General features: G+C 45.5%; 2 protein-coding genes across 5 annotated transcripts; one reads left to right on the top strand and one right to left on the bottom strand.

Annotated features, from left to right (window-relative positions):
* Positions 1-103: 103 nt before the first annotated feature.
* Positions 104-15,074, bottom strand: ctsf (cathepsin F). Its single transcript, XM_084450660.1, has 14 exons — positions 15,039-15,074; positions 13,905-14,156; positions 13,116-13,226; positions 10,115-10,196; positions 8,042-8,176; positions 6,502-6,615; positions 6,161-6,309; positions 4,281-4,377; positions 4,023-4,103; positions 3,642-3,761; positions 3,342-3,406; positions 2,786-2,876; positions 1,597-1,655; positions 104-1,466 (listed from the first exon to the last, which is right to left on the bottom strand). Exons 2-14 carry the CDS (start codon positions 14,151-14,153, stop codon positions 1,392-1,394), a joined length of 1,428 nt encoding a protein of 475 aa, XP_084306786.1. The 5' UTR covers positions 14,154-14,156; positions 15,039-15,074; the 3' UTR covers positions 104-1,391.
* On the top strand, positions 14,907-22,281 carry LOC311319193 (seipin-like). 4 transcript variants are annotated; one of them, XM_084450665.1, is made up of 9 exons: positions 14,907-14,962; positions 16,454-16,853; positions 17,357-17,438; positions 18,411-18,554; positions 19,954-20,088; positions 20,241-20,338; positions 20,592-20,721; positions 21,189-21,294; positions 21,508-22,281. In XM_084450665.1, the coding sequence occupies exons 2-9, from the start codon at positions 16,615-16,617 to the stop codon at positions 21,774-21,776; spliced, it is 1,203 nt and encodes a 400-aa protein (XP_084306791.1). In that variant the 5' UTR covers positions 14,907-14,962; positions 16,454-16,614; the 3' UTR covers positions 21,777-22,281. The 4 variants fall into 4 exon arrangements, with proteins under 4 accessions (XP_084306791.1, XP_084306793.1, XP_084306792.1 ...); XM_084450667.1 differs by having other exon boundaries at positions 14,911-14,962; positions 16,521-16,853; XM_084450666.1 differs by lacking the exon at positions 14,907-14,962 and adding an exon at positions 15,067-15,285 and having other exon boundaries at positions 16,521-16,853.
* The last annotated feature ends 423 nt before the right edge of the window (positions 22,282-22,704 follow it).

The following is a 22,704-nucleotide window of genomic DNA, read 5'->3' as shown; positions in this document are numbered from 1 at the left end:
TGAATTGCCAATTGCAAAATGCATTTCCATTTGAATAAAGAGGCCAAAAAACATCCATAGTTTGCAAAGTACGTCGTTATAAAAGATGGCAGGACACAATGAATACACTTTTTTTACTTTATTAAAACTTTGATCAGCACTGCAAATTCATTCTGTAGACTACAGCCAAAGACATGTTTCAATCTTCATCAATCCCATAAACCATGCAACCCTTCTCGAAAAAGAACCTTTCCACAGTGTAGCTTGTGAGTTGTAAACTAAGGGTAAGAATTAACATGGTGTATTGCACAGAACAATTACAAGTTAACAATGGGAACACTATCAGAAATGTACAAGCGTTAGTAGAACTCAAGCTATTCCAGAGTGTAACAGTACAAAGAGAAGTCACACCCAGGGAAACAGGACAACAGCATGACAACGGGTACGGTAGGCCTACTGGGTATCAACATATGAAACTGATTAGGCTCAAAATACTGCAACAGTAGATAACGGAAGTGACCCTCTTAAACAGCAGTTAAATCATCATGTATTTTAAAGCTGCAATCGCTGATTTTATGCATATTGTCAAAACTAATTAAACCACCTGATGGCAGATTATTTCATTGAGCCATAGCGTCCTAGTTCAATGACTCACTCCTACCGGTGACCTGGCTGTTGTTATTCCAGTATTTCTGCCTGTGTTGTCTATAGCTGGCCCGCGCCTTTGCTCCCCCGTGTGCTTAAACGTTTTCAGCTTTTCATTTGTAAACAAGTCTCTTACTGCCATCTAGTGGTAAATAAAATCAATGATTGCAGCATTAATATAAATTTTTAAAAAATAAATTACCACAGCATTAAAACTAGCCTACCTTAAACTGAGCTGGTGGGTTTTTAGTAAAGATCAGTCAGGTAAGATTGAACGGAATACTGCAACCCATGTTTTGTGTACAGTATAGTCAGCAGGACACAGTCTGAGCGCTTCACTAGTACAGTATAGTCAGCAGGACACAGTCTGAGCGCTTCACTAGTACAGTATAGTCAGCAGGACCCAGTCTGAGCGCTTCACTAGTACAGTATAGTCAGCAGGACACAGTCTGAGCGCTTCACTAGTACAGTATAGTCAGCAGGACACAGTCTGAGCGCTTCACTAGTACAGTATAGTCAGCAGGACACAGTCTGAGCGCTTCACTAGTACAGACTTGGGTAGCGATGACAGTCCTGTTTGCAGGAGAGTCAGGTCGGATGTGTGTTGGGTTTGTTTGTGTGATAGAAATGTGACGGGATTGACTTTCATATTCCAAGAGTTCAAAAGTAATTCAGATAACATGAATGTAGTGTGTGTGTGTGTGTGTGTGTGTGTGTGTGTGTGTGTGTGTGTGTGTGTGTGTGTGCCTCCTCTTCTGACTCCTCTCCTAGTTCACCACGGCAGATGAGCACATCTTGTTGATGCCGCAGAGTCTGGATCCTCTGTACAGGTAGTAGTAACCCTGTAGGGAACACAAGACAGCATGATGAAACACTAATTTCTACACACGTCATCACATGTTTGTTTGTACAGTATGCAATTCATTCCAAGCATCTAGTCATGTAGGTTCAGGAATAACAGCTTTCTGTCACCTGTTCCCCGTAGTTCTCTCCCCAGCTGTTTTTGATTGCCCAGAATGGAATGCCTTTACCTGCAGACAGGAGGAAGACGCATAAAATAACCTTTAACGTTGGAGGATAACGTGAACTATGTTTGGAGGTGACGTGTTTGGAGGTGACATTTTTGGAGGTGACGTGTTTGGATGTGACGTGTTTGGAGGTGACGTGTTTGGAGGTGACATGTTTTGATGTGATGTTTGGAGGTGACGTGTTTGGAGGTGACGTGTTTGGATGTGACGTGTTTCAATGTGACATGTTTGGAGGTGACGTGTTTGGAGGTGACGTGTTTGAAGGTGACGTGTTTGGAGGTGACGTGTTTGGAGGTGACGTGTTTGGAGGTGACGTGTTTGGAGGTGACGTGTTTGGAGGTGACGTGTTTGGAGATGACATGTTTAGAGATGACGTGTTTGGAGGTGACGTGTTTGGATGCGATGTGTTTGGAGGTGACGTGTTTGGAGGTGACGTGTTTGGAGATGACATGTTTGGAGATGACGTGTTTGGAGATGACATGTTTGGAGGTGACGTGTTTGGAGGTGAGGTGTTTGGAGGTGAGGTGTTTGGAGGTGACGTGTTTGGAGGTGACGTGTTTGGAGGTGACGTGTTTGGAGGTGACGTGTTTGGAGGTGACGTGTTTGGAGGTGACGTGTTTGAAGGTGACGTGTTTGGAGGTGACGTGTTTGGAGGTGATGTGTTTGGAGGTGACGTGTTTGGAGGTGACGTGTTTGGAGGTGACGTGTTTGGAGGTGACGTGTTTGGAGGTGACGTGTTTGGAGGTGACGTGTTTGAAGGTGACGTGTTTGGAGGTGACGTGTTTGGAGTTGATGTGTTTGGAGATGACGTGTTTGGAGTTGATGTGTTTGGAGGTGACGTGTTTGGAGGTGACGTGTTTGGAGGTGACGTGTTTGGAGGTGACGTGTTTGAAGGTGACGTGTTTGGAGATGACGTGTTTGGAGGTGACGTGTTTGGAGGTGACGTGTTTGGAGGTGACGTGTTTGGAGGTGACGTGTTTGGAGGTGATGTGTTTGGAGGTGACGTGTTTGGAGGTGACGTGTTTGGAGGTGACGTGTTTGGAGGTGACGTGTTTGAAGGTGACGTGTTTGGAGGTGCTGGTTTGGAGGTGACGTGTTTGGAGGTGACTTGTTTGTTCGAAGGTGGGTCTTACGCTCTCCATATCCCACGAGCAGCACGGCATGGTCGATCATCCAGGGGTTGCAGAAGATCTTCAGAGGGTGAGACACGCCCTTCCTGTAGAACTGAGACAGACAGACAGACAGGAACATGGAGGAGAGACAGACAGACAGGAACAGGGAGGAGAGACAGAGACAGACAGGAACAGGGAGGAGAGACAGACAGACAGGAACAGGGAGGAGAGACAGACAGACAGACAGGAGCATGGAGGAGAGACAGACAGACAGACAGACAGACAGACAGACAGACAGACAGACAGACAGACAAGAACAGGGAGGAGAGACAGACAGACAGACAGACAGGAACAGGGAGGAGAGACAGACAGGAGGGATAGATATTGCGTCCACTATAACTACATGATAGTAGCATGACCCACTGTAATAAACAGCAGAGGGACTGCTAACCTGCCAAGGGACTGCAGATGCAAATTAGCTCAAAGCTATAATCTGGTATGGTGTATCAAATGGTGATATTTATGTTTGAATTGTACATTGTCCCTTTTAAATAAAGTTTCTAAATAAATAAATTACCTGCATGGCGAAGGCATTCAGAGCCACTGAGACAGGTCCATTCTCTGCCAGCCAAGCTGCAATTTCTAAATGTGAAAAGGAGATGAAATCAAAAGACATTCTAACATCACCTAGTAGACAAGCATCATTCACATCAACCAATCCCTTAAAATGCGTCCATATCACCCTTCCATCCATCCATACCTCCTCCTCCTCCTCTATTTCTCTTTCTTATGCCCTCTCTCTTTCTCTTTTACCTTCTCTACATCCATCTCTCTTTCTTTTCTCCCCCACATCTCTCCTCCTCCTCCTCCTCCTCACCGTTCTCATCCTTGGACAGTTCCAGAGAGCTGTTGATGTAGGCGGCCACTTTGCCGGTGGTGAAGTCACAGCTCTGCTTCTTCCCAGTGTAACTGTAGTCCGTCTCTGTCTCCAGGCCTCCTAGAGACAAACAGAGGAGCACACAGACTTTCAAACACTAGCAAACCCCGACTTCACCCAATACTACATATGTACGCATGCATGTATGTATGTATAGATTTCTTGTGCTCTATTATATATGTTCCGTACTCTACTCTGTAACCTATGCTGTGTGTGTGTGTGTGTGTGTGTGTGTGTGTGTGTGTGTGTGTGTGTGTGTGTGAGAGAGAGAGAGATGTCTAGAGAGAAGGGTCATTCAGCAGGCTTTGTCTGAACTCTCACCCAGCTTCTCAATGGCCTCATATGCATTGGATGGCAGCCCGCCCCCACATGCCTGGTCCAGCCCATCACAGTCCACCAGCTCTGTGAAAGACAGATCAATCAATCAATCAATCAATCAATCAATCAACCAACCAACCAATCAATCAATTAGTCAAAGGCTCTACATGAACAGGGGAACCACTTCATTTGTCCACGTACAGTAGGAGAAAGTTCTGTATAACATTTCTTGTGTAAATCTGATTGTTTGAATGTTTCCACCTTGTTCTGAGAGTGACAGCAGACTTCCTCTCTTCAGGAACCACTGGCCTTCGATGTTGCCAGTCACTGAGAACGCCCAGCAGGACCCACACATGCCCTGTAATACACACACACACACACACACACACACACACACACACACACACACACACACACACACAAGCCTTACAAACATGCATATCCTCCAATTCAAAATACCTTCCCTTGATTAATAGTTTGGCATTAAGCATAATAAACCCTGATAGTTATTTCTGATCATATATAACGGTGCATATTAAAATTTTGACAGACTGTGCACTCTTGAGACATTAGCGCTCATTGCTTATGTCACAGCTAAGTACACAATGGATCTCTATGGGTATATATATATATATATATATATATATATATATATATATGATCTCAAGAGTTAATTTGCAAAAACAGATAGTGTATCTCAGTTTTGATACATTTTGATAAATTATTTTTTAATTAAATATCAGTATCAAATATCAATCAAATTGCAATTGGGATGTTTCGACTCTTCTTTACTTAATCAAAACAACCCAACCGTAATTTGATCTGTTTTTGCAAATGAACCATTCTTAGCGTGTTGGGTCTTTATATTAATTCTTGGATGATGAACGGTCGAAGTTCTTGATCAGCAGTCAAAATATTTCAGAGTCCAAACAAAGAGGCACTGGAAACACGCAGAGTCCGATGCAACAGGCTTTATTGCTTAGTTCTGCAGAAAATAGCAACAAACGGGTGAGATCTTAAGAAGACACACTTCTGCTGTCTTACGCAGCTCCTTATATACGTTTTATGGCTATCCATCATTTTTAAAACACACCCCTAAGTTGGCTCGATTCTAATACCTCGGACATCATGGTTCAACCAGATTTTTCCTGTATTTTTGAATGAGCATGAAAAAGCTAGTATGTACTTTTTGCCTGTGCTGAGTTGTCCCACGGGTCCCGTTGTAACTGGCGTACAAGAGAGTTTCATCTGAGACCTTGAAACTTTGGTAGTCAATTGCTGTGTTTAAAGGCACCATGTGAAAGCTGAAGCACATCTCTGCACACGTGAAGCTGTGCACCTGGCTTTAAAGGCTTTTAAAGGCACCATGTGAAAGCTGAAGCGCATCTCTGCACACGTGAAGCTGTGCACCTGGCTTTCCTACTGCTCTCCCAGCATTTCCCTCCTGCCACATCAGCACTTTTTTGTCCAGAGTACATTTCAACCATTCAGTGACATGATTATAATATGATAAGGATATAGATACTTGATTAGATCAATCACAACAAGCGATCCATTGTGTAGTTATATGTGGTCGGGTCCATATTATGGTTGAGTCAATATTAGTGCGTTTGCTCATTAGTTGTGTCCATATACACTGTATGGTTTCATATTAGTGCTCATTGCTCATATAGTATACACAGCTAAGTACACATTATGCATATGCCCATAGAGATCCATTGTGTGACATGAGCAATGAGCACTAATATCTCAAGAGTGCAAGGTCTATCAAAATGTTTATATATGGACTGTTGTGTATTGTACGTACAGTAAATAACCTTATAACAGGGTTTATAATTTTGCTGCATGCTCTATTTGATCTCTCTCCCTTCTTGTGTCTGTTCTCTGTCTTCTGGCCAACTGTGTTCTATATTAGTCTGTCTTTCTTTTAGTTTCTTGTTGTTTTTTATGCTGCAATTTAGGTCAGGTGTTGCTCGGAAAAGAGTTATTTGATCTCAAGCTTATTTACCTGGTTAAATAAAGGTTAAATAAATACATAATAATAATAATAATAAAAAATAATAATAATAAATATCAAACGACTCATTTAAGCTGCTCTTTTATTACATGTATTTCGGCGGCTGTCTGTGTGAAGCTCATACCTGGTTTTTGACTGGGCTGACTGCTCCATGCTCTCTCCAATCCCAGCTGGGAGGGGCGGGACTTCGAGGGCGAGCGGCCGGTTTCATTGGCTGGTGGAGGTTCCATTGGCTCAGAAGTGGGTTCAGGTACAGGGACTGGAACTCCTCCTCTGGGCAGAGAGAGAGAGAGAGGGCAGAGAGAGAGAGGTGAGGAACCAGAGATATGTCCTCCTACTCTCAACACAACACCGTTGCACCATAAAATAGACACGCTGAGATACGTTTACTTTATACACACACAAACATAATTATATACACAAACTCCAAGGACACACATGCACTCACTCAACACAAACACTCACCTGTGAGGTCACTGAACTTGGTGACCCCGTACTCGGCCGAGCCCTGGTCCAGAGACTGCAGCTTCTCTGCTGTCTTCAGGTTCTTGTGGAAAATACGCAGACGGCGGTCAGCCTCTGCGGGTTCAAAGGTCACGTTTAGAATAACAGATCATATCAAAGGAGGCAGGTATATTGTGTACTATGGTAAACGTCCGGCCACCAAGACTGTGTAGCAGGAAGTGGAAGGTATGAATGTCCACTACGTATAAAACAGCGATCCCCAACCACGGACCGGACACCTGGGCTTAATTTGTGCCAAGATTTGGACGGGATCTATTTGATTGGATCCGGCACCTCGTTTGTAATTCTCCAAATATCAAAATAAATTGTGTGTAATAGTTCATGGTATCTGTTCTGTCATTCTTTTATTTCCCATTGAAGTTACTTGTAAATCGCTTGCTTGTTTATTTTGGATACATGACAGACGTGACAGACGTCAATCACTCAGGTCATGACACCGCCTCCCTGAGGGGGTTTTGTGCAAACATGGCAGTTCTGGGTAACGTAGGCTACGTCGTGGTAAAATGGGCAACAGACTGTCAAATATGAGGAATACGGTTCGGAGAACTTGGAGTCGGGGGAGAGAGGGAGATGAAGGCGAGTAGGCTAGGGTTAGGGCTAGGGTTAGGGCTAGGGTTAGGGCTAGGGTTAGGGCTAGGGTTAGGGCTAGGGTTAGGGTTAGGGCTAGGGTTAGGGTTAGGGTTAGGGTTAGGGCTAGGGCTAGGGTTAGGGCTAGGGCTAGGGTTAGGGTTAGGGTTAGGGCTAACCCTACGGAGCTGGTGAGGAGACGTAGATGGGGGAATTTACCGGCCAGTGGTTTAATGCTTTTTGGTGTTATTTTAGCAAATGATTATGATACTGTAAGCCCCACAGCTGAGCAAGTGGGTGTTTGTCCTGTGAAATGATGAGTAGCTATTATAAAAACTCGTAAAGTCCCATCGTCGTGGGCATGATTCGCATTTTGTGGGCCTTCGCATCTTGAGTTGACTGCATAGCCCTCCTCCCCAAAGAAAGGCCTGGAGGGCATTTGTGATGTGCACTATATGCCTGGAGGGCATTTCTTGCACTGTTTTACATTATTCTATGTGGGGTTTTTGTGGACCATATAACCACACCAAAATTTGGCTTCAAAACACATCTGCGTTCTTAGTAGCCTAATTTAAAATATGTACGGTAACTAGGTCAGGGGTGCCATTGCCACTAAAGTGTACTCACATTAGAATTTGTGCAAATATAGCCATCGGTTTGAGAAAGACTGCAACAATGGGAACATGCATATGACTAAACTCTCATTAGCCTATATTTAATTTAGCCGAGTATTTCCTAAACGAGCAGAAGCTGTGCCATATAGTCAGATAAACAACTATCTGCACACATCCCTACATCTAATCTCTCCTCTCACCCTCTCCCTCTCCTCTCTCCCTCTCCCTCTCCTCTCTCCCTCTCCTCTCTCCTCTCTCCTCTCTCCTCTCTCCCTCTCCTCTGTCTCTCTCTCTCTCACCCTCTTGGCTGCTGTAGGTGCGGTTGAACTGGACCATGAACTCTTTGAACTGGCCCAGGAGCTCCGCTGAGGCCTGGGCAGCCTTGCTGGTGGGCAGGGGCTGGACGTCCACCTGGTTGGTCTCCCGGGGCAACACTGGAGAACACACACATCACAACTCATACTGGAGAACACACACACATCACAACTCACACACACATCACAACTCACACTGGAGAACACACACACATCACAACTCATACTAGAGAACACACACACATCACAACTCATACTGGAGAACACACACACATCACAACTCATACTGGAGAACACACACACATCACAACTCATACTGGAGAATACACACACATCACAACTCATACTGGAGAACACACACACATCACAACTCATACTAGAGAACACACACACATCACAACTCATACTAGAGAACACACACACATCACAACTCATACTAGAGAACACACACACACATCACAACTCATACTAGAGAACACACACACATCACAACTCATACTAGAGACACACACACATCACAACTCATACTAGAGAACACACACATCACAACTCATACTAGAGAACACACACATCACAACTCATACTAGATAACACACACACATCACAACTCATACTGGAGAACACACACACATCACAACTCATACTGGAGAACACACACACATCACAACTCATACTAGAGAACACACACATCACAACTCATACTAGAGAACACACACATCACAACTCATACTAGAGAACACACACATCACAACTCATACTAGAGAACACACACATCACAACTCATACTGGAGAACACACACACACCACAACTCATACTGGAGAACACACACACATCACAACTCATACTGGAGAACACACACATCACAACTCATACTGGAGAACACACACACACATCACAACTCATACTGGAGAACAGACACACATCACAACTCATACTGGAGAACACACACACATCACAACTCATACTGGAGAACACACACACACACATCACAACTCATACTGGAGAACACACACACACCACAACTCATACTGGAGAACACACACACATCACAACTCATACTGGAGAACACACACACATCACAACTCATACTGGAGAACACACACACATCACAACTCATACTGGAGAACACACACACATCACAACTCATACTGGAGAACACACACACACATCACAACTCATACTAGAGAACACACACATCACAACTCATACTGGAGAACACACACACACATCACAACTCATACTGGAGAACACACACACATCACAACTCATACTAGAGAACACACACACATCACAACTCATACTGGAGAACACACACACATCACAACTCATACTGGAGAACACACACACATCACAACTCATACTGGAGAACACACACATTATAAGACAGTACAATCCCTATTTTCGTACCAGGGCTCGGGCTGTTTTGTCTGTTGCAGACTATATTTCTCACCTCCTCCAAGTTCGGTGTGCAGTGAAGATGCACCGAACTCACAATTTACAAACATCTTCATTGTGCACCAAACTCGGCGGAGGCGAGAAATATTGTGTTTGCGATGGACAAAACTTTCATGACACCTTTATTTAACCAGGCAAAGCCATTAAGAATGTGTTCTTATTTACAATAGTGGCCAATTGTTGAAAAGTGGCAAGAGTCAAAGCCTCTTGAGGGAAGGATGGAGGGGCTCAAAAGGAATGACAAAGTTAATTTAAAACCAACACAGTTAAAAGACAACAGCACACACCCAAACATTCAACACAGCAACAGACATCCCAACATTTCAATACAGAAAGAGACAGCAGCACAACTTTGCTCTAAGCACTTAGCGGCACGAAAATAGGGACCCAAATGTCATTTGGCTTTTAGGTTCATGAAATAGGGAGTAGGGTTTTTAGGTAGTCTCCCAAACACAGGTTGAGCCTAATCCTAGAGTTCCAGCAGAAGATGGAAGGTCCAGGAAATGTCTCATCGTACATTTTATTTTTCTAAACCAGACGGAGAGGAAGATGGATTCTATCCACGTCTATGTGGCCGTGAGGACCATTCTGCAGTCACTCACCTGCTGGCTGGCACTTCTGTTTGAGCAGCGTGGAGGTGCTCTGCCAGGGAACGTCCCAGACCTGGAACACACACACCTCCGTCTGCCACAGGAAACACACAGAACATTCAGGAGGTTAGAGGACAATCTCTTTATCAGCTCAGGTCTGAACCGCTCATTAAACACTCCCCCTCTCACAGCTCCAGAACACTTAGCCATCCAACATGGTCGATCTCTCTGCTCTATAACAACATGGTAGATCTCTCTGCTCTATAACAACATGGTAGATCTCTCTGCTCTATAACAACATGGTAGATCTCTCTGCTCTATAACAACATGGTAGATCTCTCTGCTCTATGGCAACATGGTAGATCTCTCTGCTCTATAACAACATGGTAGATCTCTCTGCTCTATAACAACATGGTAGATCTCTCTGCTCTATAACAACATGGTAGATCTCTCTGCTCTATAACAACATGGTAGATCTCTCTGCTCCATAACATGGTAGATCTCTCTGCTCTATAACAACATGGTAGATCTCTCTGCTCTATAACAACATGGTAGATCTCTCTGCTCTATAACAACATGGTAGATCTCTCTGCTCTATAACAACATGGTAGATCTCTCTGCTCCATAACAACATGGTAGATCTCTCTGCTCTATAACAACATGGTAGATCTCTCTGCTCTATAACAACATGGTAGATCTCTCTGCTCTATAACAACATGGTAGATCTCTCTGCTCTATTACAACACGGTAGATCTCTCGGCTCTATAACAACATGGTAGATCTCTCTGCTCTATAACAACATGGTAGATCTCTCTGCTCTATAACAACATGGTAGATCTCTCTGCTCTATAACAACATGGTAGATCTCTCTGCTCTATAACAAGCTTTCATCCAAATCCAAAGCATCATCTGACTCCAAGAGAGTAGCATTGAGTGAAGATCTGCATAATGAGGTTTTGGATTGTAAGTGGAAACAGATATGCACTAAGGCCCAATGTCTCTCAATAAATATTAGATTTAGGATGATTCAATACAACTGGTTAATGAGAACTTACATTACTCCAGTAAAGTTAAATAAATTCAATCCAAACATTCCGGACATCTGTATCAAATGCCAAATTCATAAAGGAACTCTATTCCACTGTATTTGGGAATGTGAGGTAATACAAACATTTTGGAAGGAAGTTGTAGGATTAATTTCCCAAATTATATTTAAAACCACCCCTCTCTGTCCCAAACTCTGCATTTTAGGCCTATATCCTGATTATCTATCTAGAGACATTGGGCAAACTGCATGTAATAACACATTTCCTGTTGTCATTGTCACGTGATGTGTTGATGTTCCTCCTAGTGTGTGTTGTCCTGTGTTGGTTGTCCTGTCTGGCCTGCGTCTAGTGAGTCTTGTTTGGGATCCAGGGCTCCAGGTCTTTTATCTTCTCGCTCACCTGCAGCTCATTCATGGATTGTTCTCCCTGAGACTCTACTGGAAGCCCTCCTGTTTCCGCTGTTCAGTCTGTTCATGTCTTTGTTAGATGTGATTGCTCCCTGTGTTCCTCCCTGTGTTCCTCCCTGTGTTCCTCCCTGTGTTCCTCCCTGTGTTCTCCTCTGTGTTCCTCCCTGTGTTCTCCTCTGTGTTCCTCCCTGTGTTCCCCTCTGTGTTCCTCCCTGTGTTCCCCTCTGTGTTCCTCCCTGTGTTCCTCCCTGTGTTACTCCCTGTGTTCCTCCCTGTGTTCCCCTCTGTGTTCCTCCCTGTGTTCCCCTCTGTGTTCCTCCCTGTGTTCCCCTCTGTGTTCCTCCCTGTGTTCCCCTCTGTGTTCCTCCCTGTGTTTCCTCCCTGTGTTCCTCCCTGTGTTCCTCCCTGTGTTCCTCCCTGTGTTCCCCTCTGTGTTCCTCCCTGTGTTCCCCTCTGTGTTCCTCCCTGTGTTCCCCTCTGTGTTCCTCCCTGTGTTCCCCTCTGTGTTCCTCCCTGTGTTTCCTCCCTGTGTTCCTCCCTGTGTTCCTCCCTGTGTTCCTCCCTGTGTTCCCCTCTGTGTTCCTCCCTGTGTTCCCCTCTGTGTTCCTCCCTGTGTTCCCCTCTGTGTTCCTCCCTGTGTTCCCCTCTGTGTTCCTCCCTGTGTTCCTCCCTGTGTTCCTCCCTGTTTCCCTCTGTGTTCCTCTCTGTGTTCCTCCCTGTGTTCCTCCCTGTGTTCCTCCCTGTGTTCCTCCCTGTGTTCCCCTCTGTGTTCCTCCCTGTGTTCCTCCCTGTGTTTCCCTCTGTGTTCCTCCCTGTGTTTCCCTCTGTGTTCCTCCCTGTGTTCCTCCCGTGTTCCTCCCTGAGTGACCTCCTGTGTGTGCGTGTGCATGTGTGCGTGTGCATGTGTGCGTGTGTGTGCGTGCGTTTGTGTGCGTGCATTTGTGTGTGTGTGCATGTGTGTGCGTGCATGTGTGTATAAACAATGAGAACAGTCAGAGTGTGTGTGTACGGAGGGGGTGACTTTGAGTCATGAGAAGTTCTTATATTATCACAAGGTCTGGATCACATGGCGCGCACACACACACACACACACACACAGACACACTGTTACATCTCCCGTGTGTGTGTGTTTGTGTGTGTGTGTGTTTGTCTACATTCCAGGCATCCGTTTGCAACTGGCCAATCAGCCCCATCACCAATCACCTGTTCTGTCCAATCTGAAGGCTGTCTGTGTATATATGCGCTCCACCTGTCTCCCCATTGGCTGTTGACCATTGCTCTGTCACACACCGGGGCCTTGAAGTGGTCACTATACTACTGTACATACTTATCTGTTTTCCCAGTTTAGTTTTGGCCAATAGGCTTATTCACAATTGCAAAACTGTGGACTTAAGATAAAGATTAACACATAAAAATATTAATTGACAAAGCCCTGGACACACACACACACACACACACACACACTATGAATAAAGCCATAATAGCATGAGGCTGGGGTGAGGCCGGGGTGAGGCCGGGGTGAGGCTGGGGTGAGGCCGGGCCAGTAGGAGGAGGCCTCACCTTCAGCTTGTTCTGTTCAGGGTAGAAGTCACAGGTCTCCGGATCAGCGGACTTCTTACACTGGGTGTTACTCAGCTCCGCCGTGATGGTGTACCGGATCCCCTTCACCAGCTGTAACACACACACACACACACACACACACGTGCGCAGAGAAATGAACACACACAGTACACACACAATATACACAGAGACAAGCTAGAGAACCTAATTGTTGTTTGTCCATCCAGTCTGCGAATGTAGCTCTTACTGTACGTCACATAATCACATTACCACATTATCATTATGGCACAAGGACTCTTCCGGGGCTGCTTGTTATGAATAACAAACAACAACTAATTATAGCAGCCTATCAATCAAGTAGTTCAGGCCATTTTCTCAGATTCCTAACTGCTGAATAGCGTATTATTTTAAGGATACTCAAGACAAATAAGCCTTTTTTTACTGTGTATTTATTAAAATTATATAACAGAGCGCTGTAGGCTCATGTTTTTTCATCTTTTTTCACACCGGCCTGGGTTCAGGCTCTGCGCGAGCATCCCGCAGTCCAGACGCAGAGGAACAGGTTGTTCCGCTGACGTCAGCAGGCCCATTTAAATGCAGCCGCATTTGTCCCAGACTCGGCTTGTTTACATCTTAACACGGTAATGCAATGACCCCCCATAGAGAGAACTATTATAGCCTACATACAATTGTGTCCGTATAAGAAAGCATTAAAAGCTGGCAATGTGTAATAGAAAATTGTTCATGTTATTTTAATAAACATAGCAGCCTACAAAATAATATGTTTACCTGTTTGCTGGCAGAAAGGATTTTGCTAATTCTTCGGATGTGCATTGTATTGGACCCCATGTTGTATCGCTCCTCGACAAATTTGAGAGCCTTCATCAGACCTGGGTCCGAGTCCGACAGACGGACCGCAGACCCGGGAGCACCGGGAAGGGTTTTTCCCGATTCCCCATCTAAGCCCAGAACCGAGCCCGTCAAGGCCAGGGTCAGGCAGAGGATTACGGGACAACGGAGAAACCCGATGTCCATCATCACCTGCCGGTGGGTAAGACAATAAAACGACGCCCGGCGGTTTAGATAGAACTAGATAGATTATTAGTTTTTCAAAGATAATTTGATCCGACGATGCAGCGACCCAAGTTAAGAGATGGTTACACGATGGATACAATGTTGCCGCTTGCCATAAACAACAGCGGCACAGTGGGGATGAGGTGGGAGGAGCTACGAGCCTGTAGCCTATTTAGGGGTGTGTTCAAGATACATTAGTGACTCCGAAGTGTAGGCCTACGGTATCTAAACCTAATGTAGGTACAGTAGGCTAGGTATTTTAATAATTGCACTGTTACACTAGCCACATTCAAGGGACATCAACAAGATTAAGAAACAGAGTAACATAGGCCTACAATTGGTACAAGTATAAATATACTGTACTATAGGACCCTACGATACAATATACAGAAATGTAAATATATATGGATGAACTGTACAATCACGCCAAGTAGTGCAATATACAATAATAATACTTATAATACAATAATAAGTGGGATTTTACAGGCCTACAGTACACTGTACTGTAAACTCATAATAGCATACAGTATCTAGCTATTATGAGCAATTCCATTTTTGTCATGGCGAGATACTTTTTTCTTATATAATAAAATAACAGAATAAAAAAGGATATCATTGGAGAGGTGGATGTGGGGGAAATGTGGAGGAGGGAGCACTCGTATGTGCTCATGTATTTCAACACCTCCCCTGTTGCCCAACCACACATTTCTGGTGAAATATCGCTACTGGACTAGACCTCAACATATCAAGCAACATATGAGAAGGCTCAGAAGGTATCAGTTTCTCTCATTTATCTCTATTAATCCACACAGTTATAATAGGCAAACTCTTGTTTCCCATGCTACATACCCAGAGCAGTTCAGCTGTTCCTCGTTGTGCTGTGAGTGAGTGGGAAGGACTGGGATTCAGGCCAATTCAGTGTCTTTTAAAGTAGCCTATTGGAAAGCTTGTTTATTAAGTCCTGGAGGGGGTGTTGTGCTGTTTTATCAACACGTTGATACAAGCTAAGAGGAAGGTGCACCAAGAAAGCCTTTAAACCAAGAAGCTGTTTCTCGGGGCCTACAGTGCCTGAGGCCACTTCAAGGTCAAAGTAGAGGTGAGTTTTGACATGGATAAATAAAGTAGCTTAGATAAAGGGATATACTAAGCACTAGCCTGCATGCTGGGTTATGTCGAAGCAAATCATATCTGGATCAGATCAGGTCTTGTCTCTATTTTTATTTCATGACAAAGCGTGACGTAAATGTTGTTGCTAGGCTATCAAGGCAAGGCAAGGCAAGGCAAGTTTATTTATAGAGCACATTTCAGCCACAGGGCAATTCAAGGTGCTTTACATGAGACATTAAAAGCATTAAAACAAAAAGCAAGACATTATAGACATTTAAAACAAAAGGCAGGACAAATTAAAAGCATTAAAACAAAAAGCAAGTCATTATAGACATTTAAACAAAAAGCAGGACAAATAGAATATAGGAATAAAAGTTACATTATCAGTTATCAGTGTTTATCTTTTTTGTGTGCGAGATAAAAAGCAAGTCCCCAAGTGAGCGTGAACAAGAAGGGTTCTTATTGCTACATTCTGATCCTCTCCTCTGCTAGAATGTTCTATCCAGAGTCTAAGTTAGAGCTAGGTTAGGTTAGAACTAGGTTAAGGAAACGGTCTGGACCGGTCCAGTCTGTGGACCCCCTGCTGTGTGTGGTGATTTTCCCCACTGTAGTACACAGTCATTCTAGACTGACATCACAGTAGCCAACTGCCTGTCTCTCCACAGGGGTCTCTCCACAGGGTTCTCTCCACAAGGTTCTCTCCACAGGGTTCTCTCCACAGGGTTCTCTCCACAGGGTTCTCTCCACAGGGGTCTCTCCACAGGGGTTCTCTCCACAGGGTTCTCTCCACAGGGTTCTCTCCACAGGGTTCTCTCCACAGGGGTCTCTCCACAGGGTTCTCTCCACAGGGTTCTCTCCACAGGGGTCTCTCCACAGGGTTCTCTCCACAGGGGTTCTCTCCACAGGGGTTCTCTCCACAGGGTTCTCTCCACAGGGTTCTCTCCACAGGGTTCTCTCCACAGGGGTCTCTCCACAGGGGTCTCTCCACAGGGTTCTCTCCACAGGGTTCTCTCCACAGGGTTCTCTCCACAGGGTTCTCTCCACAGGGTTCTCTCCAGCAGTCTCCTGATGTGGTCTGTTCTTCACTTGTGACTGAGACTGTATTCAGGTCCCTTACCCCTCAGCCTGATCACTGCTGTCTCTCTGTGTGTTTTCAGCTGACCTGTAGGATACTATTACTCAAAAGCATCGCCAACAAACCTCATCTCTCAATCCGTTTGATAGGGAGACGCGTATAATGTGATCCACACAACCTGACCGAAGAGATTCTACTGAAGATCAGATCTGATCAAAACACTCGGAACCAGGAAGAGGTGGGATGGACGTCCGAGGTCATAGCTCCGGTGAGACGGGCGAGCTGATTGGTCTGGCGCTGGTCTGGCTCCAGGAGGCGGTTGCCATGGCGGTGCTGTGGACACGTCGGAGGGTGTTGCAGGGGTGCGTGCTGGCGTGCGTTGTGGCGCTGCTGCTGTGGACCTCCTGCTTTCTCTATGCCAGCTTCTACTACGCCTACATGCCCCTCGCCACCTACAGCACACCCGTGCACTTCTACTACAGGTGTGTGTGTGTGTGTGTGTGTGTCTATGTGCATGTATGTGTGTGTGTACAGTATGTGTGTGTGTGTGTGTGTGTGTGTGTGTGTGTGTGTGTGTGCGTGTATGTGTGTGTGTGTGCATGTGTGTGTATGTGCATGTGTGTGTGTGTGTGTGTGTGTGTTATACTGTAGGTAGTAGATACTTTATTGATCCCCTGGGGGGAAGCTGCTCTGTATGTAGTAAAGTTTATTTATATAAATCGTTTGAACCACTCACACAGCGGTGGGTCATTTGAACCACTCACACAGCGGTGGGTCGTTTGAACCACTCACACAGCGGTGGGTCGTTTGAACCACTCACACAGCGGTGGGTCGTTTGAACCACTCTCACAGCGGTGGGTCGTTTGAACCACTCACACAGCGGTGGGTCGTTTGAACCACTCACACAGTGCCATCTTGTAGAGGGTTTTTTGTTTGTTTTTTAAGTTATTTTATATGTATCCTAATAAGTGTTTTTGCTGTTCAGGTCAGACTGTGACTCCTCCACCTCCATCCTATGCTCCTTCCCCACCGCCAACATCTCTCTGCTGAGGAATGGAAGGCACCAGGTGACCGCCGCCAGTATACCATCCATCCATCCATCCCTCCATCCATCCATCCATCCATCCATCCATCCATCCATCCATCCATCCATCCATATCAGTATACCCATCCATCCATCCATCCATCCATCCATCCATCCATCCATCCATCCATCCATCCATCCATCCATCCCTCCATCCATCCATATTAGTATATCCATCCATCCATCCATCCATATAAGTATACCCATCCATCCATCCATCCATCCATCCATCCATCCATATAAGTATACCCATCCATCCATCCCTCCATCCATCCATCCATCCATCCATCCATCCATCCATCCATCCATCCATCCATCCATATCAGTATACCCATCCATCCATCCATCCATCCATCCATCCATCCATCCATCCATCCATCCATCCATCCATCCATCCATCCATATTAGTATATCCATCCATCCATCCATATAAGTATACCCATCCATCCATCCATCCATCCATCCATCCATCCATCCATCCATATAAGTATACCCATCCATCCATCCATCCATCCATCCATCCATCCATCCATCCATCCATCCATATTAGTATATCCATCCATCCATCCATATAAGTATACCCATCCATCCATCCATCCATCCATCCATCCATCCATATAAGTATACCCATCCATCCATCCATCCATCCATCCATCCATCCATCCATCCATCCATCCATCCATCCATCCATCCATCCATCCAGCCATCCATCCATCCATCCATCCATCCATCCATCCATCCATCCATCCATCCATCCCTCCATCCATCCCTCCATCCATCCCTCCATCCATCCATCCCTCCATCCATCCATCCATCCATCCATCCATCCATCCATCCATCCATCCATCCATCCATCCATATCAGTATATCCATCCATCCATCCATCCATCCATCCACCATCATACATATACAGTAGCTGGTTTACATGATCAGGACCTGAACCTTCTCCGTGTAGGTGATGTCATACGGTCAGCCCTATTGCATCTCTCTGGTGCTGGAGATGCCAGAGTCGCCAGCCAATCAGGAGCTGGGCATGTTCATGGTGTGGATGAGCGGTTACTCCAGAGGAGGCCAGACTGTGACCTCGTCGGGACGCTCGGTGAGACTATATATTTGCCTTTGTGGAGTCACTCCAGTATTCTCGCCACATTTTGTATGTAGGCTTCTCACGCCTGATTCCAGAAACATCCCGGTGCCACTGATTGCAGGTTCAACTCAGAAGCACTCTCTCTGTCTCTCTCTTTTTCTCTCTCTCTCTCTCTCTCTCTCTTTCACTCACTCTCTCTCTTTCTCTCTCCCTCTTTCTCTCTCTCTTGCTCTCTCTCTCTCTCTCTCTCTAGCTCTCTCTCTCTCTCTCTCTCTCGCTCTCCCTCCAGCATTTCATTATACATGGTACCCGTATGTTGTACAAAAGACCAATAAGCCCCCTGGAGCCTTTCTCTCGCTCCGGGGTAGCCTATTGTCTCTCACAGAATGCTTTGCTCCGCCTCCAGCTCTCTCTTTGTGAGTAGCCTACGCCACGCCACGGTCCTGCCGCATCCTACGATATCCGTCATGTAATAATGTTAACATATAACTGTAATGGTAATGTGTATAAAGTGCAATGCCACCTCTACGAAAAAGATATCACCCCTTGCTTCGCGTCTTGTTAGATTGTTTATTGTTTATTTGAAACCCCATTAGTCGTTATGGCAACAGCTATACACTTCCTGGGGTCCATATTGGACACCATCCACAACAGATACCATCTCCTTGATCATCCTTGTCATCATTTTGGGATCTTATTAAAACAAACTGTACAAGATGACGCTGTGCAAGTGGTACCTAGTTGCAGCAGCTGTTATTTACCCTCTTGTATATTTGGATTACTGTATATTTTGTATTGGACATTTGTATCTAGTCTGGATTGTGTTTGTTCTCCTTTGATGGTCTGAATCTGCTGCCCTGTCCTGTGGTGTTCCCCAGGGTTCTGTTCTGTGGTGTGCCCCAGGGTTCTGTTCTGTGGTGTTCCCCAGGGTTCTGTTCTGTGGTGTTCCCCAGGGTTCTGTTCTGTGGTGTGCCCCAGGGTTCTGTTCTGTGGTGTGCCCCAGGGTTCTGTTCTGTGGTGTTCCCCAGGGTTCTGTTCTGTGGTGTTCCCCAGGGTTCTGTTCTGTGGTGTTCCCCAGGGTTCTGTTCTGTGGTGTTCCCCAGGGTTCTGTTCTGTGGTGTGCCCCAGGGTTCTGTTCTGTGGTGTTCCCCAGGGTTCTGTCCTGTGGTGTGCCCCAGGGTTCTGTTCTGTGGTGTGCATCAGGGTTCTGTTCTGTGGTGTGCCCCAGGGTTCTGTTTTGGGTCCTATCCTGTTTGTTCTATATACGATTCCCCTAGGACTGATTATTAGTCAATTTAAAGATGTCTTTATCCAAGTCGACTTTATCCTAAGATGTTATAAATCTGTGCTGAGAGAAAATACAGCGGCGTTGGTTTGTTTTCCTGTCAAACACGACATGTCGCCCGGCCAGGCGATGCTCCGGTACCGCTCGGGCCTGGTGAGCACCCTGGGCACGCTGCTGCTGCTGCCCGCCCTCCTGACTGGACTCTCAGAGCAGAGACAGCTGGTGGAGGTGGAGCTCTACTCCAACTACGTAGACAACGCGGTGAGCGTGTGTCAAAGAGGTGTTGTGTGTGTGTGTGTGTGTGTGAGAGAGAGAGAGAAATAGAGAGAGAGAGAGAGAGAGAGACAGACAGACAGCACATTTAAATTATATATTAGTTCTGTCTAACTGTTGTTTTTTCTGTTGCTGTCCAGTATTCCCCTGCAATAGGAGCCATCATTGAGATCCAGTCAGACAGGGCTCAGATCTACTCCTCCCACCTGTACATTCACTCTCACCTCACCGGCATCAGGTCAGGCCTCCCAGGCTCCGCAGACGGGACCTCTAGCTCTACTAATACATACCCAGGGCATGAAACAACAACCAGGAAACACATGGAGAAAGCACATGGCTTCTGATTAGAACAGTCTGCACGCAAAGTGTTTTGATCATTTTAATACCTTTGAAAAATGTGGGCAGTCAAATGATTCCCAGTATCCTTCCTTCTGTATTCTCTCCCTCTCTCTCTTCTCTCTCTCTCTCTCTCTCTCTCTCTCCCTGTCCAGGTACCTCCTGTTCAACTTCCCGCTGATGTCAGCGTTTGTGGGCGTGGCCACCAACTTTGGCTTCCTCAGTGTCCTGTTGTTCTACGCTTACCTGCGGGTGCACTGGGGCCAAATCTCTCCACGCCAACAGGTGAGAGGGAACCTACTCTAACCCCGGTGGAGAGGGGGAACCCACCTGACGCGCCACAGGGTTTGCTTCTCCTAACCATCTGAGAACTCTCCATTGGAAACTGTTTGGAAAAGAGCAGGCACTTTCAAAAAAAACTTGGCAGGTGATTGGATGAACCATCTGTCTATCACTGTCCATCGCCAACTTCAACCGCTCCTCGCTGTCGTCAAACCTAAACCCGCCCAGCGTAGCAGTTTGTGTTTCCTCACAGAACAACAGCACCTCCTCCAAATGAGGAATAGACAGAGAACCTCTCCATTGGCTTCAGCAAAACAAAATAAATGTCACCTTGATTCCACATTTTTTCTCAAAAATGTATTTTCCTACTTTATTATGTGATGCTCATACTGTGTGTGTGTGTGTGTGTGTGTGTGTGTGTGTGTGTGTGTGTGTGTGTGTGTGTGTGTGTGTGTGTGTGTGTGTACTAGACAGGTGGTAGATCTTGCCTTCGACAGATGTCTAATGGACTCACAGAGTCACAGATGAACCAGAGTGAGACAGAATATCCAGAGGATGTTCAAGATCTCACTGCCGGTACATGCGCGCACGCACACACACACACACACACACACACACACATGCACACACACCAATATTGTGAGATTCCTCATGTGTTATAAGGTCAAGGTCAACTTTATTTCTATACTGTAACACATTTAAAATCAACCGAAGTTGCACCAAAGTGCTTTACAGTATATACAGTATATTATGTGTCTTCTGTATTGAGCTGGATGTGTTTCCTCTCAGAGATGGCGAGCTCCTCTTCAGATCTACGGGCGCACCTGGAAACACTCCACATTAAAACGTCCGATCTAAACCAAGAAGAGTCCGTCCTCCAATCAGGTGGCAGGGCCATCATGGACATCAGACATGGAAGGATCCAGAATGGAACAATGGAAGAGACCATTCCTGAAGGAGGGGTGGAGAGTATGGGGATATCTCCAGACTCAGAGCTGGAGGAGGGGCTATCTGACCTCCCCCCCAGCACACTGACGGAATCCTGTGTGACCTCATGAGCAGGGCTGGGGTCGGCCGCCAGGTGACCTTTAAACTCCAGGTTATGGTAATGACATGAATGTGGAAGGTGCACATTCATCACATAACATTCATCGCAAGTATATGTTACTGTTAAACAGAGGTGCTTCGCACTGTTTCAACGCATTTCTATCATTTAAAAGCTGTATGAATATATTGGTTTCTATCATATTTTATTATGAATATTCATTATTGTTGCTGAGGCAAGGTATGTTGCAATATTGTGCACCAAAAACAAAATGTTTCAAAAGTGGAGTAAAGGTCATGAAGTTTTACACCATACTATTTCTCTATTTATTTATTTATCTCTCTATCTATCTATCTATCTATCTATCTATCTATCTATCTATCTATCTATCTATCTATCTGCATTTTCAGATATAATGCTTTTATATGAGTGTATAAATGAGTGTATATGAATGTTTCTCCTCTAGAGAGATCTCTGTCTCTCTGTTACTGGATGTTGTGAGTTGTAACTAAAATTGTCTGTTGGCTTTTTCAAAATGAATACATGCTCCTTCCCTTGAGGCCTCTTTTTTCTTTAATTTGGCAAATCACCAATAGACAGCAATGTTTTTTGTGAATGTTCAGTCAAAAGCAGAAATAAGTGCAGTCAATCTTTGAAGAGAGCTGACATAACTGCTCAGCATTGTAGGAGCAGTATTTGGTTGACATTTCCACAGGACTCAGTTCCAGGATATGGAGAGAGAGAGACTATTGTCCCGCTAGTAGAGTTCAGGCAACACCAAGTTGTTTTGGAAACCTAGTGCCATCATTACATGCAAAGTAAGGCTACGTTGGGGACACTGTATAGAGAGAGAGAGAGGGGGCGGGGGGGGGAGAAGAGAGAGAGAGGGGGGGGGAGAGAGAGAGAGAGGGGGGGAGAAGAGAGAGAGAGGGGGGGGGGAG

Source organism: Borostomias antarcticus, assembly GCF_949987555.1.
Source record: "Borostomias antarcticus genome assembly, chromosome: 16".
NCBI classification, from domain to species: Eukaryota; Metazoa; Chordata; class Actinopteri; order Stomiiformes; family Stomiidae; genus Borostomias; species Borostomias antarcticus.
Note: the sequence above shows the minus strand (reverse complement) of the source record. Positions and strands in the feature narration are given on the sequence as shown.